Source organism: Lepidochelys kempii, chromosome 25, assembly GCF_965140265.1.
Source record: "Lepidochelys kempii isolate rLepKem1 chromosome 25, rLepKem1.hap2, whole genome shotgun sequence".
NCBI lineage: Eukaryota > Metazoa > Chordata > Testudines > Cheloniidae > Lepidochelys > Lepidochelys kempii.
In genome coordinates this window covers 9121733-9136171 of record NC_133280.1, presented here as the reverse complement: position 1 = coordinate 9136171, position 14439 = coordinate 9121733, and the positions used below count along the sequence as shown (strand labels likewise).

At 52.2% G+C, this 14439-nt stretch overlaps 1 protein-coding gene across 2 annotated transcripts in view; it reads left to right on the top strand.

The window, feature by feature from the left end:
- LOC140903078 (perilipin-3-like) overlaps positions 1 to 12683 on the top strand; it is a 12700-nt gene extending 17 nt beyond the window's left edge. The window contains exons 1-8 of one of the 2 annotated variants that reach the window (XM_073323796.1): positions 1 to 55; positions 4017 to 4095; positions 4772 to 4967; positions 7548 to 7630; positions 8010 to 8295; positions 11032 to 11231; positions 11507 to 11635; positions 11761 to 12683. The exon at positions 1 to 55 is cut by the window's left edge and continues 17 nt beyond it. In XM_073323796.1, the coding sequence (XP_073179897.1) occupies positions 4027 to 4095; positions 4772 to 4967; positions 7548 to 7630; positions 8010 to 8295; positions 11032 to 11231; positions 11507 to 11635; positions 11761 to 12192 (1395 nt within the window). In that variant the 5' untranslated portion in view covers positions 1 to 55; positions 4017 to 4026 and the 3' untranslated portion in view covers positions 12193 to 12683. Of the gene's footprint in view, positions 56 to 2031; positions 4096 to 4771; positions 4968 to 7547; positions 7631 to 8009; positions 8296 to 11031; positions 11232 to 11506; positions 11636 to 11760 lie in introns of those variants that run through there. The other variant, XM_073323795.1, reaches the window with a different exon arrangement.
- Positions 12684 to 14439: the final 1756 nt, after the last annotated feature.

Genomic DNA, 14439 nt, shown 5'->3' with positions numbered 1-14439 from the left:
TCAGCTGAGCCCTCGGGCCACGGAGACGCGATCGGATCCGAGGCGGAGTCTTGGCGTGAGTGGGGTCCCCGCGGGTCCTGGAGCTGGGGGGCCGCCGCTGGGCCGTGCTGGGGGCTTGGCAGCAGACTTGCAGGGGCGGCTCCCGCTGGGGCGGGGCGGATCTGGCCGCGCTGCCCCTAAACCAGGGCTGAGGGCGAGCTGGGGCTTCCCCCTGGGGTCTGAGCTAGATGATGTGGGGGGATCTTCCCCCCCCCGCGGTCCAGCAGTGGGGCGGCTTTCCGTAGGGGGCCTGGCTCTGGCTAGCTGGAGTGAGGAGCGCTCCGTGTCCGGGAGGGCGTGTGCGGAGACCGCCCGCATGGCTTGGCGCTGCCCTTCGGGGAACAGCTTCTCTTTCGCGGGGAGGCAGGGCGGGGGGGGGGAGGCAATCCCTGTGAAATGGAGCTGGCAGCTGGCCTGTTTAAATGGGGGTCCGGGGCTGTTGCACCCGTGTGTTGCTGGGCTCTGAGAAGCCCCCGTCTCAAACCAAGGGACTTGTGGACTTCAAGCCCCGTTGCCCTGCAGAGTCGCCCAACGCTTCAGCGCCCTTCCGCGGGCATCGGCTAATGCCACTGCTGGGCTGTGGGCCTGGGGAGGAGGTTGCTGGGTGAAGGCTGGAGTGTCTGTCTGCTTTGTCTGCAAATGCTTCAATTCAGCTACGTTTTCCCCTTCCTTAACAAGAGGGGGCTAGAAACCAGGCCCCTTTTAGCAAGCGGCTTCCCCCTCCTAGGCCACTGACTCTTCAGGATCAAGAGTAACTTTCTTCTCCCCTCTGTGGAGTGGCTTCAGTGTAGGTGGGGAGATAAGGAACCCCTTTCACTTGGTTTCCTGGGGACGCGCGCATTGTTGCAAACTTGGCCAGGGAGTGAGCTGCTCCAAACCACCTCTCTGCTGAATCGTTTAAAAATAAATAAATAAGAAGCTGGTGGGGCTTTGCTGCCATCCCAACCCCTCTGCTGAAAAGGGCCTTTAACTTTTGGCTTAAACTGGCTGAGCCTGCTTGGAATTCTTAAAGAGACAGAACCAAAATCTAGTTACCTTTTTTAAGTAGCTGGGGGGGGGGGGGGGCTGTGCCTGCTTCTGAGGCACCCCCTCCCCTCCACACCCTGTCCAGTTTTATGGTGTTGCACTTTCCTACTCTTAAATGTTTCTGTCCCCCAGGTTGGAGGGCCCCACCCAGACAGAAGGGGAAACTGATAGACCCCAAGGGAGACTCTGGTGAAACTGACTAGACCTAAAGCACTGTCAAAGTCACAAAATAAACTGAAACTGGGAGCCAGCTTGTTTCCTCCAACAGTGCCATTCCGACTAGACCTAAGATTCTCAAACTGGGGGTCATGACCCCTTGGGGGGTCACAAGGTGATTCTGTGGGGGGGGCTGTGAGCGGTCAGCCTCCACCAATTGAGAAGGGGGGGGGTCACACTCGTAAGTTTCTACTGGTGATCCCTGTCCCACTGCTAAAGTTTGAGAACCACTGGATTAGACTCTCAAAAGAGCTGATGGGTTCTAGAAACTTCCAGATACAGTAACATTCAAATGTAACAATAGGTGAATGGATGGGTGAATGAATCTTTTACATGAACAGAGTCCCTTTAACAAGTCTGAGTATCCATGGTATTGTGCCCTGTGCCAGATAGTAGTGGGTCACTGAGACAGTAAGTAGCCATGTGACTTGTAGGAAGAGGAAAGTATGAAGCCAATATGATCAGCTTGGAGGAAAAGGGTTGGACTTCTGAAGCCAGCAACAGCTAGGGGCATTTCAGAAACCGCTCTGAGTTCTAGTCCCTAGGGGGGCAGAGCACATCCGAGTGGGGCAGGTTTGGTTGAGACCACCAATAAATCAAAGCACCGCCTCTTCCTGTTCATGGATGGGGTTGGAAACCTCAAACCGATGTCCGTGCTATGCAGGACTAAATGATAGGGAGAAATGGAGGCCATAATGCTCTGTCCTAAACTGAATTTAATGTGGGGGGGGGGGGGGGGCAGGTTGAAGCCTTGTCACAACCTAACCACTTCCGAGGGGTGGGGAAGGCTTGTAATGCGAGCACAATGGATTGTGATGTTTCATTGCTGAGCAGCTGTCATGAGCTGCTAACAAAAATGGCTGAGACCTTGGTTGAATGGTGTGAAGGTGCCTCATGCCGGGAAGGGGGATTTGCTTAGGCTCAGGAAGTATCTTAGGGCCACCAGAGGAGTAAGGACAAATCCTGCTTCCATTTATATTTTTCAGGTAGTCTTTATTTAAGATGTAACCTGGTGTTAGCTCAGCTGTGGCTCAAATGCAGTCACTTGCCTGCTTAAACAAGCAGACTCCTGAGTGGCTCCATAAGGAGAGCAGTGTTGAAGAAGAACAACCTTCTCCAGGCAACAGGGCTGCTTGCTTCGGGTCTCGGATGGGAGCCCATCACAGAAGTATCTGAGGGCCTTCTAGAGAAGGGCTGCAGATGCACCATGAGCAACTTGGTTTCATTAGTTTTGGTGCAAACTAATGAAACCAAAGCCAGAACTTGAAATATCAAAAGGGGGAATAACTCTTCCCAGCTCATGGATCTCCCCCCTCCATAGTTCTGGTGTTCAAATCAGGAACTGTTGCCCCATCAGTGAGGTAGCAATGGAGTACATCTCCTCCAAATGAGCTATAGAATCATAGAAGATCAGAGTTGGAAGGGACCTCAGGAGGTCATCTTGTCCAATCCCCTGCTCAAAGCAGGACCAATCCCCAACTAAATCATCCCAGCCAGGGCTTTGTCAAGCCTGACCTTAAAAACCTCTAAGGATGGAGATTCCACCACCTCCCTAGGGAACCCATTCCAGTGCTTCACCACCCTCCTCGTGAAATAGTTTTTCCTAATATCCAACCTAGACCTCCCCCACTGCAACTTGAGACCATTACTTCTTGTTCTGGCAGCTGCCAACACTGAGAACAGCTGAGCTCTATCCTCTTTGGAACCCCCTTCAGGTAGCTGAAGGCTGCTATCAAATCCCCCCTCGCTCTTCTCTTCTGCAGACTAAACAAGCCCAGTTCCCTCAGCCTCTCCTCCTAAGTTGTATGTGGTTCTCCTGTCAGGGCTTGTTGCTCCTGTAGATGTTTTTATCAAGCTTGTCACATGGGTCACTTGACATGCTGCTCCCAAGCCATGTTTATTCTAACCTTGCTGATGATCCTATTAGGATCTGGGAAGTGGGCGGGCGAAGCCCATCCACTGCTAAAGGATCCCCCCCAGCCAAAGAGGGGGATCCACAGGACCTGGACACCAAATAAATCTGGGGGACAACTAATGAAATAACAGGGACAGGAGCGTGGTCAAAGAGTCCAACAAAGTGAACCGGATGGGGACACCGAGCAGAGAACCCTGGACAGCGCCCACTGCTCCTTGAAGGTGTCAAGGGAGTCAGTGGACGCCGCTCAGAGGAACTCTGCCCAGATACATGAATGGACGGAGGATCGGAAATAGGCCCCACAGTTACAGGAAACTCCATCGGCCAACCTCCTCACTCTGGTTTTATAGATCTCCAAGAGGAGGTTGACCAGGAGGTCCTGTGACTTTGTGGGGCCACAGATAGGGAGTGCATAAAAGAAGGTGAGGGGGAAAAGTGCATCCGAGCCAGAACCAACTGCCCAGCTGTAGCTGGGTTTTAACTCTGATATTCAGCTGTGGAGATGGGTCTGACTAGGTAGCAGGTCTCCTGTTCCCTTAGTGCTGTAACGTGCAAATGAAACGCCTGCAAGTCCTCCCCTCCTTGTAGCAGCTTCTCAGGAAGCCTGGGCAACCAATGCAAATGTTGCTGTGCAACTGGCCGAGAGGACCGGCTAAAGCCACTGCATCGGGTGGGAGGGGGCAGTGCTGAGCCATGCTGCTGAGCATGGTCACTATTAAGTTATGCGCTGGGACTGCAGAAGACAAAGGTTCACAGAGGTGGTGGTTTGTTTGATGTAGCAGTTACAGTTCTATGTAGCAACAATGTTTTCATCCTCCAGTTGCCTTATCATGTCTTCTGAGGAAAATGCTGCAACCCACACTTCCCCTCAGAGCGAGGAGCCTGAGCAGCACCAGCGGGTAGGTACGCCCCGATGATCGCAGGGAGCAGCCCTTGGTACTCTTGGTATATCCCTGGCATGCTCAGCCCCACCTCTTGCTAACCAGGCTAGCAATGGTATTGGTCCCCTTCCTGGGGGAGGTGGGGGGAGGATCAAGACTGAATCCCCTGTATCCATGCAACAGGGTGGAGGAGTGCAGGGGAGAACCAGAACTGACTAATGAAGGCACCTGGCTGTCCCCTAGCCATCAAGCAACCTAGAGACCCTTGCTTGGGTGGCAAGATCAGATCTGATGCTACTGTACTTGCTAATATAATCTGGGTTAATTTGGAGTCAGCGTGGGGATGTGTCCTGCACCTAGTCTCTTCAGTCAAGACCTCTAAGCGAAACCTAATCTCAGCTGCTTTACTCCAGGCCTTTGCTCAGGAGACCTGTGATCTTCAGATGTCCTCAGCACCCACGGAAGTCAATGGGAGGTCCAGGAGCTTGGCAGTCTTGGAAAATCAGGCCATGCTCTAGGGCTGAAGATGTCACTGGTGCCTAGAGCATAGAAGTGCTTACAGGGCTACTCCCACTCATGGTGCTGCTAGGAGGTCTAGCCCCCCCTTAGTCCTAAGAACTTGGCATCAGGGAAGCCATGGTGCCAGCCCCTCCAACTGGCTGTTGCTACCTTTTTTCCTTTTGTCCTCTACTAGAATGTCGTGAGCAGGGTGGCCAACCTGCCCTTGGTCAGCTCCACCTATGACATGGTTTCCACGGCCTACACCTCCACCAAAGAGAATCACCCATACATCAAATCTGTCTGCGATGTGGCGGAGAAAGGCGTGAAGACCATCACCGCCGTGGCTGTTGGCGGCGCCCAGCCAATCCTGGCCAAACTGGAGCCACAGAGTGTGTGAGATGGCAGCATGGGGATGGGTCAGGCTGTGGGACCTGGGGAAGCTGGAGTAGCTAGTGAACTGCAGCTGGGTGGGAGACTCCTGCTGGTTCATGGGTCTGGTAGCTGAGGGAGTGTTGGGACGCCTAACTTTTCAGCTGAAACGTCACACCTGTTGTAGAAGGGGCTTATCCACCCTGAACTCCTCTCAGAAGGTCTATTGCAGTCCTGCCCAGCAGGTGAGGTGCCCAGCCTAGCTGTCTCTGTAGCAAGGAGGCCCCTTTACAAAGAAGCCTTAGATGGTCTGCCACAGAGTTCCAGACATCGTGTACAGCGTGACCCATGTGACAGCTATGCATCTTGACCCCAGAGATCTGAAGCACTTCATTACAAGTCACTAGGCTGTAGCTGCCTGTCTAACAGTGGAACACACGGATGGTGCTGCTGTTGAGTCAAATACCCTGGCATACAGCCAGTGCGCTTTGTCAAGGGTAACCTGAATTTAAAAACGACCTTGTTGCAGCCTCCTTTACTAATTACGAGGGTGTGGGGCAGAGGTGGCCCAGAACCGACTGGCCAGTGTGGCAACCAGAAACTAGCAAAGCTTTTCAGTGGTTCCTGAAGTCAAGCTGAGCTGGCCAGGTGCAGGGTTTCTTATCGAATGACCTTGCAAAGATCCAAGGCTCTGGAAGGAGTAAAAGCATCCCAAAGTCAGAGCGCACACCCTCCCCCTGCACCATGTTCATAGTATTAAAATCTCTGACCTTGAGTAGCTCTGGCAGCCTGCACATGTGGCCTTTAGCCCAGATCTTGCAAAGAGAGCTGGTATTGATGCTAGCTCTGAGCAATCTTGGGGTGGTGGGGGAGGGAATTGGTTTCACCTTGGAAGATCAGGCCAAGGAAGGCTTTGTTCCCCCAGGGGAGGGAGTTGCTGGAGCCCCTTAGAGGAGATAGAACAGGACCCTGGGAGTCACTCCTAGGTTTGTTCGTTCCGAGCTTGGCCTGACATGCTGTGTATCAGAGCATGTCGTTCAACTCTTGCCTAACTCCCTGGGGCATTGTTTGGCTAGCTGGGGGAAGGCTTGACTTCCTTCAGTGGAAGCCTAAGTAACTGAAAGGGGGCCGTTGATAACCCACACTCACTTGCTGGGGGTGGGGGTGTCCCTCTTCCTCTTCTAGCTACAGAGGAGAGGGCTGGACTTACTGGCTATCGCTTAAATGCTGCTCTGGCAGAGTTACTGTGAAACATTCCCCCTGGCTGGGATTCTGCTTTCAAACTGTATCCAATGTAACTAATCCAGTGTGCCGGGACTCCAGCCAACTCAAGAGACTGAGCTGTACTGAGCAGCCTTTAGCAAACTAACTCCTCAGTTAAATACACAAAGATATTAAGACTGGGACTCTTCAGCTTGGAAAAGAAAAGACTACAGGGGGGGATATGATAGAGGTCTATACAATCATGATTGGTGTGGAAAAAGTACATAAGTGTTGTTTACTCCATCTCATAATACAAGAACTAGGGGTTACCAAATGACATTAATAGGCAGCATGTTTAAAACAAACAAAAGGAACTGTTTTTTCACAAATGCAGTCAACCTGTGGAACTCCTTGCCAGGGGATGTTGTGAAGGCCAAGACTATAACAGGGTTCAAAAAAGAACTAGATAAGTTCATGGAGGATAGGTCCATCAGTGGCTATTGGCTAGGGATGGTGTCCCTAGCTGGGAATGGGCAACAAGGGATGGATCACTTGATTCCCTGCTCTGTTCCTTCCTTCAGGGGCACCTGGCATTGGCTACTGTCAGAAGACCGGATACTGGGCTAGATGGCCCTTTGGTCTGACCCAGTATGGCCATTCTTATGTTCCAAGGCAGCAATTGTTACTTGGTGATACCATACCAGAGACAGGGGCTCATGGTGCTGATCAGGTCAGCCATAGGCTGTCCCTCATGTACCAGCTACAACAGCAGCTGCTAATTATCAATGCAGCACACCAGTGTCCAATCCCTACCAGCTTGCTGCTGCTAAGCTCAGCAAAGGGGCTCCATCCCTGCTCTCTTCCAGTAGTAGCTCTTAGGAGCTGCTGCAGACATCCTGACCTCAATAGGTCAGCTGTGGCTGAGGCCATCTCGGTGTGAAGATGGTGGTGTCCCTAGTCCCACATACTGAATTCTTCTTGGGGCGAGGACAAAGGAATACTGGTGAGCAAGGGCCATGACAGCGGTATTGGCTTCCTACCAGAGGCTGATTGCATCTCTTGGCTTTTGGGGTAACTGTCAGGCTTTGGGCCTCCTGAGAAATGGAGGGTCCTAATACACTCCTAATGGCTGCCTCAAGAGTGCAGCTGGCAAGATGTCCCCCCTCTACAGAGCTACAGCTGACCCAGCTCTGATCTCGGGGCCTGTTCCGAGTGGCCATGCTCTAGAACTCTTCCCAAACTTGGACTCGCCAGGGCTTTCCTTGGCAGCCCTGCGGCCTCCCCTCCTCAAACATGGCACTGCTCGGTGGTGCCCCTTGAAACCTGACTCCTTCAGCAACCTACTCTGCTGCCCCAGGTAGCTGAGGGGATAAGGTAACCAAACTCTCTCTGTCTAGTTGCGACAGTGAATGAGTACGCATGCAAGGGGCTGGATAAACTGGAGGAGAAGCTGCCAATTCTTCAACAGCCAACTGAAAAGGTGAGCACCTCTGCTTGGAGAACTAGGGATGTGAAATAAGGGGTCTTCACTCCCTGGACAGACCAGTCCAGAGCTATGGCAGCTGGGGGATAAGGGGTGGGGGCCAGCCAGGAAAAGGCTTGACTTTTCCTCCCTGGCTCTAGGAGCTTCTTTGGGCAGGCCAGCTGGCTGGGCAGTGAGCTAGCTAATAACCAGCAAAACTCATCCCAGGTGGAGATGAAAGCCTAGTGACTGATACCTCTAGGCTCCAGGCTCTTATCTGGGTGAATGGTGCGTGTTTATTTGGAGAAGGCAAAGTAGTCCTAAGATTAACCAGTGCTGCCTTGCCTCTGCTGGCTTAATACTAACCTTTGCCACTGAACACTTCACTCAATCCTAGGTTGTGGCTGACACCAAGGAGCTGGTGTCTTCTACCGTGACTGGTGCTAGAGATGCCATCTCCAGCACTGTCAGTGGAGCAAAGGGTGCAGTGACAGGGGTGGTGGACATGGCCAAAGGAGCTGTCCAGGATAGCATGGAGATGACCAGATCAGTGGTGACCAGCAGCGTGAACACAGTCATGGGGTCCAGAGTGGGCCAGATGGTGGTGACCGGAGTGGATGCCATGTTGGGGAAATCAGAAGAGCTGGTGGATCATTACCTCCCCATGACGGATCAAGAACTAGGTCAGTCTATACTGAATAGAGCTGGCTGAAACCATTAGGCTGGAAGTTTTGACCTAAAACACAGTTTTGGTCAACCCAAAACTAGCTCTGAATGTAACTGGAGTAATTTTGGCCAGTCACAGAATGGCTGGAGGGTGTTTGTGGTGCTGCCCCCTGAGCCTGGTGATAGGGCCCTCGTTTGGTATGTGGGAATCCCAAGTTCAAATCCCCACTCAAACTTTCTTGAGTCACCAAAAAATTTCAGGTTTGGTTTGGCACAGACATGTCAATTGTTCAGAGCTGCCAGGAACCCAGCAAAAATCCATAACTTGCCCCCCTCTAATGATCAGAAACACAACCCCAGCTGACTCTGTACTCCGAGGATTACCACATGTATTCCTCCTCTAGGAGTAGGTGGCCTTAAGTCTTACGCTGGCTCTGGCTCTGCAGCAGAGAGATGCCAAGAAGGTGCCATAAGCTAAGGTGGCTGTTGGCCTTGTGCTGGTCTAGGTGGGGCCCATTTTGGCAGTCTCCCCTTCAACACCACCACTCTTCCTGTGACCTTGGGGGAGAGGGCTAGTAAAGGGGCCTGCCTCGACTTGATAGGAACAAGGCCATTATCCACACTGTAACCAAAGCTAAGGTCTGACTCTCTGCCCCTGGCATGGGATGATGGACATGTGCACAGTGGATTTAAAAAAAAATCAAATGATTTCTTTGATAAAAAGGTTTTTCCTCAAAAAGCAATCTAAAGATACATTATAGCTCATATCTCCTCATGGAATAGGGATTTATTAATTCTGTAGATGAGACAATATATTCATGTAATGTTTAAGACTCATTTTGTAAATGAGTTCCAATCTTATAGGGTTCTAAGAGCTTCCGTAGAGATTATTTAGGTTAATCTTTCTATCCCCCCAGTGGGGCTCAGCATCTCTAATGGTATCTTCTAGACTTAGTTTTGCAGTTCTCAAAACTGTGGATTTGTGTCTCCAGAGATAACATACTTGTTAACAGCAAAAATGTTTTTAAATGGAGGTGAGAAATAACAGACCTCAACCCTATTGTCCCTCTGCAAATTTGTATACAGTCAATCCCTTACCTCTCTAAAAGTGCAAAGATTCAAAAAGTTCAATGAATAGACTGTCTGGGTTGGGACTTAATAATTCTGATGCCTGGCTTAGAAGAAAATCCAGTTCCTTGCCACAGAGCTGGATGGGCTTTGAAGCATGAACCAGAGGAATGGAGAACACTTGTATCCAAGTCAGAAAACTGGAGACACATGCTGAGTAAGATGGGGTTGCTTCAAGTGGAATTGCACTGGAAGGCTGTGAAACACAGGCTTGCTCTTAATAGCAGCAGTCTAAACTCAGCTGAGAAGCAGGTCCAAGGGCAGTAGCAAATGCATGGTCCGATTGTTAAAGCTATTAAGTGTTGTGCCCATTGACACTAACTGTGCCCAACAGGAGCCAGAGCTGTGCCCAGCTTGGACCTGAGTGGCAGAACTGCTGTCAAGGAGCCATTTGGAGAGACCTTACTGTGTCACTCCAGGCTTGAGCGCACCTGTGCTCCCAGGGAAACAAAGGGAGCCTGGGGTTGGCAGGAGGTAGGGATTGTAAAGGATGCTGGGTCTGTGAAAAGAGCCCTTCTCATTCCACTGCGTTTAGGCCACAAGCTAGTGTGGCCGGTAGGTGACGTCTGTTCAGTGGGATAGAGCCCAGCTGCAGGCCTGGAAGCCTCTACTCCAGCACTCTCCTCACCATGCAGGAGGGAATCGGGCATAGCTGAATGCCCATCTTCAAGGTGACTTGCAAAGGGGGGGGGGGGAGAGAGAGTAGGTGTGTGCTACTTGTAAACCATCTGCAAGAGCAGCACCATCCGCTTCAACTCTGACCTTCTGTCACCCAGGCCAAGGGTGGCTTCTGTGTCCCAGCCACTAGATCTGAGCCTGCAACAACTCTTGGCCTCACAGACCTCTGGCTCTTGCAGCTTGGGCAGTAGAGGCTTGGCTTCTAGATCCGGGGGGTCCCAGGTCCTGTCCCTCTGCCCTGCAACTCACCTGGGGGTGTCCGCATGACCCAAAGAACTGAGTGTTGGGTCCTGTCTGCCTTTGCTGGAGGTCTTGGGTGTGGCCTGAACTTTCTTAGCCTCGAACTGGAAGCGTTGATTCTCACTGTTTGGGAAGAGAGCGGTTAACCTGCCATGCCCAAGGACTAGGGGATACCGTCGGTGAACACAGCTCCACACGCTGCTGGCGATGATCTCTGTCCTACCTAACAGGTGGAGACCAGAATGGTCCATGTGGAAACGGCCCCTCTTGGCTGCTTTCAGGTGTCCGGTACCACAGAAGTTCTTGATCCCTGTGGCCAACAGATCAGTATTGGCCCAGAGCTTCCTGGTGACAGTGCAGAGCTGGACTGTCAGCTGCTCGGTAGCACTGAAGAGCTGAAAGGGAGAGCACTTGCAGTAGCTGCCCAGAGGGATGGGGGGTGGGAGGGTGGCCTCCGACTCCTTTCTACCACTGACAGTCAAATCCACTGCAACACTGACCCAGGGTCAGTGACTGGGTCCCCTGCAAGTCCCATTTAACTGTCGGAGCTGGAGAGAATGCTGGCCCAAGTCCAGTCCATGACTGGAGGAGCAGCCCCCCCTCGCTGCTGAAGGCAGAGCAGACCCTGGGCAGAAATCTCCTGCTCTGCTGATGGGACTTTGCCCAGCAGGCTGGTTTGACCCTTCTTCTGCTCTTGTTCTCTCCAGCTAAGCTGGCCACCTCTGTGGAAGGCTTCGAGATGGCGTCCGTGGAGCAGCAGAGGCAACAGCAGAGTTACTTTGTGCGCCTGGGGTCCCTGTCCACCAAGCTCCGCCACCGGGCCTACCAGCACTCCCTGGGCAAGCTGAGGAATGCTCAGCGGAGCACCCAAGAGGCTCTGTCCCAGCTCCACCAAACCATAGAACTGGTAGGCATGCAGAGGTCCCCACACCACCTCCCAGGCCGCTTTGTCCTGGAGCTTAAGGCAAATCCTAATGGGTTCGTACTTCTCGAGTCACAATCTGTGGCCTGTGCACAGGTGACCAAGGACTGTCCTTGGCTGGTGTAGGTCAGCACAGTGCCTCTGACTTCAGGAGAGCTAGTGACCTCTTCCAGCTGAGGATCTGGCCTGAGGACTCCTCCTTTGCTGCTGACCACAAATATATTGACTTTGGGTTCTCTGTTCCCTCTGTCCCTTGCCAGATTGAATGTGTCAAGCAGGGTGTGGACCAGAAGCTCCATGGTGGCCAGGAGAAACTGCACCAGATGTGGCTGGAGTGGAGCAGGAGGCGGTCTGAGGGGAAAGAGGACTCTGATGCTGCGCAGCCAGAGGTATCTTGCCATGGAGGGAGGCAGGGGGAGGAGTCCTGGGCTACTGCAAAGTGACCTGTTAGATGGGGTGAGCATCACATGCCCTGGGAAGCAGCTTCCCTTCATGGGTGTACTTGCTTCCCTAGCAGGTGGAATCTCAGACACTGGTCATGTTCCGTGGCATCACCCAACAGCTGCAAACCACCTGCCTGAACCTAATGTCCAATGTCCAAGGCCTCCCTGCCAGCATCCAGGACAAGGTGCAGGAGCTCCGTCACAATGTCGAAGAACTCCACGCCTCCTTCTCCGCTGCCCATTCCTTCCAAGACCTGTCCAGCACCATCCTGACCCAGAGCCAGGAGAGGGTGGCCAAGGCCCGGCAGTCTATGGATGAGCTGCTGGACTTTGTGGTGCAGAATGCTCCCCTGCCTTGGCTTGTGGGACCTTTTGCTCCCAACCTGGTAGAGCTACCAGCTATTCCAACTGCTGGAAAGGATGGGGAGGAGGCCCAGCAAGGTGAAGATGAGAAGGTGGACAGCACTGCTCAGCAAGCCTCTGTGCCAAAGGAGAACCCTTAGAAGGCTCCAGATACCTGCAGTTGGCTTCTTGTGAGGGGAAAACTTGTATGCAATTCACTTGTGTGGACACAGGAGAGCTTGCGTGTGTTGACGAGGGTGGGGGTGGGAATAATGTAAACTCCGTGGTCACCTGCATCTGGGGAAAGGGGCAGGGATGTTAATGTAGATAAGCTGGCCATGCCTGGAGCTCCCTGTTGGCCTCACTTCTGAGACTCTGCTCTCTTCCTTGCCAATCTTTTTGTGCCTTTTCTAGCCCCTCTGGGTGGCTCCTTACACAGGTAAACCCAAGCCCATGGCAGAAGCATCGCCTCAAAGCAAAACCAGGGTGTCTCAATGGGAACTCTATCTGGAGGCTGTAAAGTGCCCTTAACTAGGTGCTCGCTCAGAACAGAGTGGGGAGATTTTTCCCTTCTGTAAGTGCCACTAACAACTTGTATCTTGTAGAATTTTTTGTTTTCCCTCCCCCCACAATAAAATTTTATTAGCATTCATCTGATGCTCTGGTGTCTCTGTAAGCACCTTCACTCTTCTTCTCACCATCATTCACTAGAGAGGTGACCACCCACACTCCCTACAATTTGTGTTTAAAATCTCCTGCCTTTTCAGAGTCCAACCCATGACTCTTTAAATGACCAGGGTTGGTGATGCTGGACTTCTCCTATCCACCAGGAGAGGAGCCTAAGCCACTCCCAAGGCAATAGCTCTCCTCCCTCAAATCCTACTTGTAATTGTGCCTCCTAGTGGGAGCTTTGACTCTGCCCAGCATTCCTAGGGGCCATAGCCCAAGACCCCACTCTGCTAGGCTAGATGGTCCCCACCCAAAGAGCAGCAGGTCTCCTTGAGGAATCCCATTACAAGCCTCCGAACTACACCATAGCCACAAAGAGCAGTCCCGCCCTCCTGCCAGGACCTGACCTGCTCTAGCTGTTCTCTTACCTGCCTCCATAGCCTCAATCTTCCTCCCAAAGGCCAGAAACCTCACTTCCTGTTGAGCTTCCTGTTGAGGCCTCCTTAACACTGCCTCTGGCCCAGGTCTCCCCTGAATGCTGCATTCAGGACTTCTATAGCAAACACTGACGTTCAAGTAACTCTGCCCCTCTCTCTCCTCAGGCAGAGGTACCATGGCCACCTTCAGCCCCCCAGATTCCATCCTGGCTTTCAAGCCCTCTCCTAGGGCTTGCGCAAAGTCCCTTACTGCAGTCTCTGGCCAGTGCTCAACTTGAACTCGCCACGTGGAATTAGGTAGCACAAGCAAACAAAGGATCTGAATGCCTACTCTGTAAAACTGCCAGCAATGGCACCATGATCTTCAGGGCCTGTGGCTCTTCGTTTTTGGGGTCAAAAACTCAGTAGGGTTTTTAATTTCCTGTTTTGGGGGCAGCTTGGGTAGAAGTACGAGTTGCTGTCTTTACAGGGGGAAATGTCATTCGAAGGCTGTGTGGCATTATCTAGACTGGAGTCACCTGTTCACTCCCAGCTTTCTCCCCCTCTAGTTACTGTGTAATACTTATTTGTTGCTGTTTTGATACTCCAGCTTCTGTCATCTCTTGTGCTCTGGCTTTCTGCAGTAGCCCCCTAAGGCCAGTTGTGACCAGAGGTGAAGTCACAAGACATTCACAGCCCCAGTTCATGGTCAGATGCTGCAGTCGTCTCCTCTCCCATAGCCACAGTTCCTTGGCAGGGATCATCAGTGTGCGTATCTGGATCCTAGTAAAGTCAGCAGGCTCTGGCCTGCAGATACTGTAAGGAGTAAGTTGTCTTTCCCATCCTCCGACTCAGACTCCCTAAACTGTGTTCTCATGCTCTGGCAGGGAAACCCCCCCACACACGTTAACTTGACTTGCCCCCTCTCTGAGGGGCAGGAGCCTGAGTGGACTGGACTCGCACACACAGTCACAGGTTCTCTGCTTGTATTCATGCTTCTCTTCTATGTTGTGACTTTAGGGGAAACATTTTGCATGTCTGAGGCTCAGCTTCCCTAGTTTAATATGACAGGTTTCAGAGTAACAGCCGTGTTAGTCTGTATTCGCAAAAAGAAAAGGAGGACTTGTGGCACCTTAGAGACTAACCAATTTATTTGAGCATGAGCTTTCGTGAGCTACAGCTCACTTCATTGGATGCATGCCGTGGAAACTGCAGCAGACTTTATATATACACAGAGAATATGAACCAATACCTCCTCCCACCCCACTGTCCTGCTGGTAATAGCTTATCTAAAGTGATCATCAGGTTGGGCCATTTCCAGCA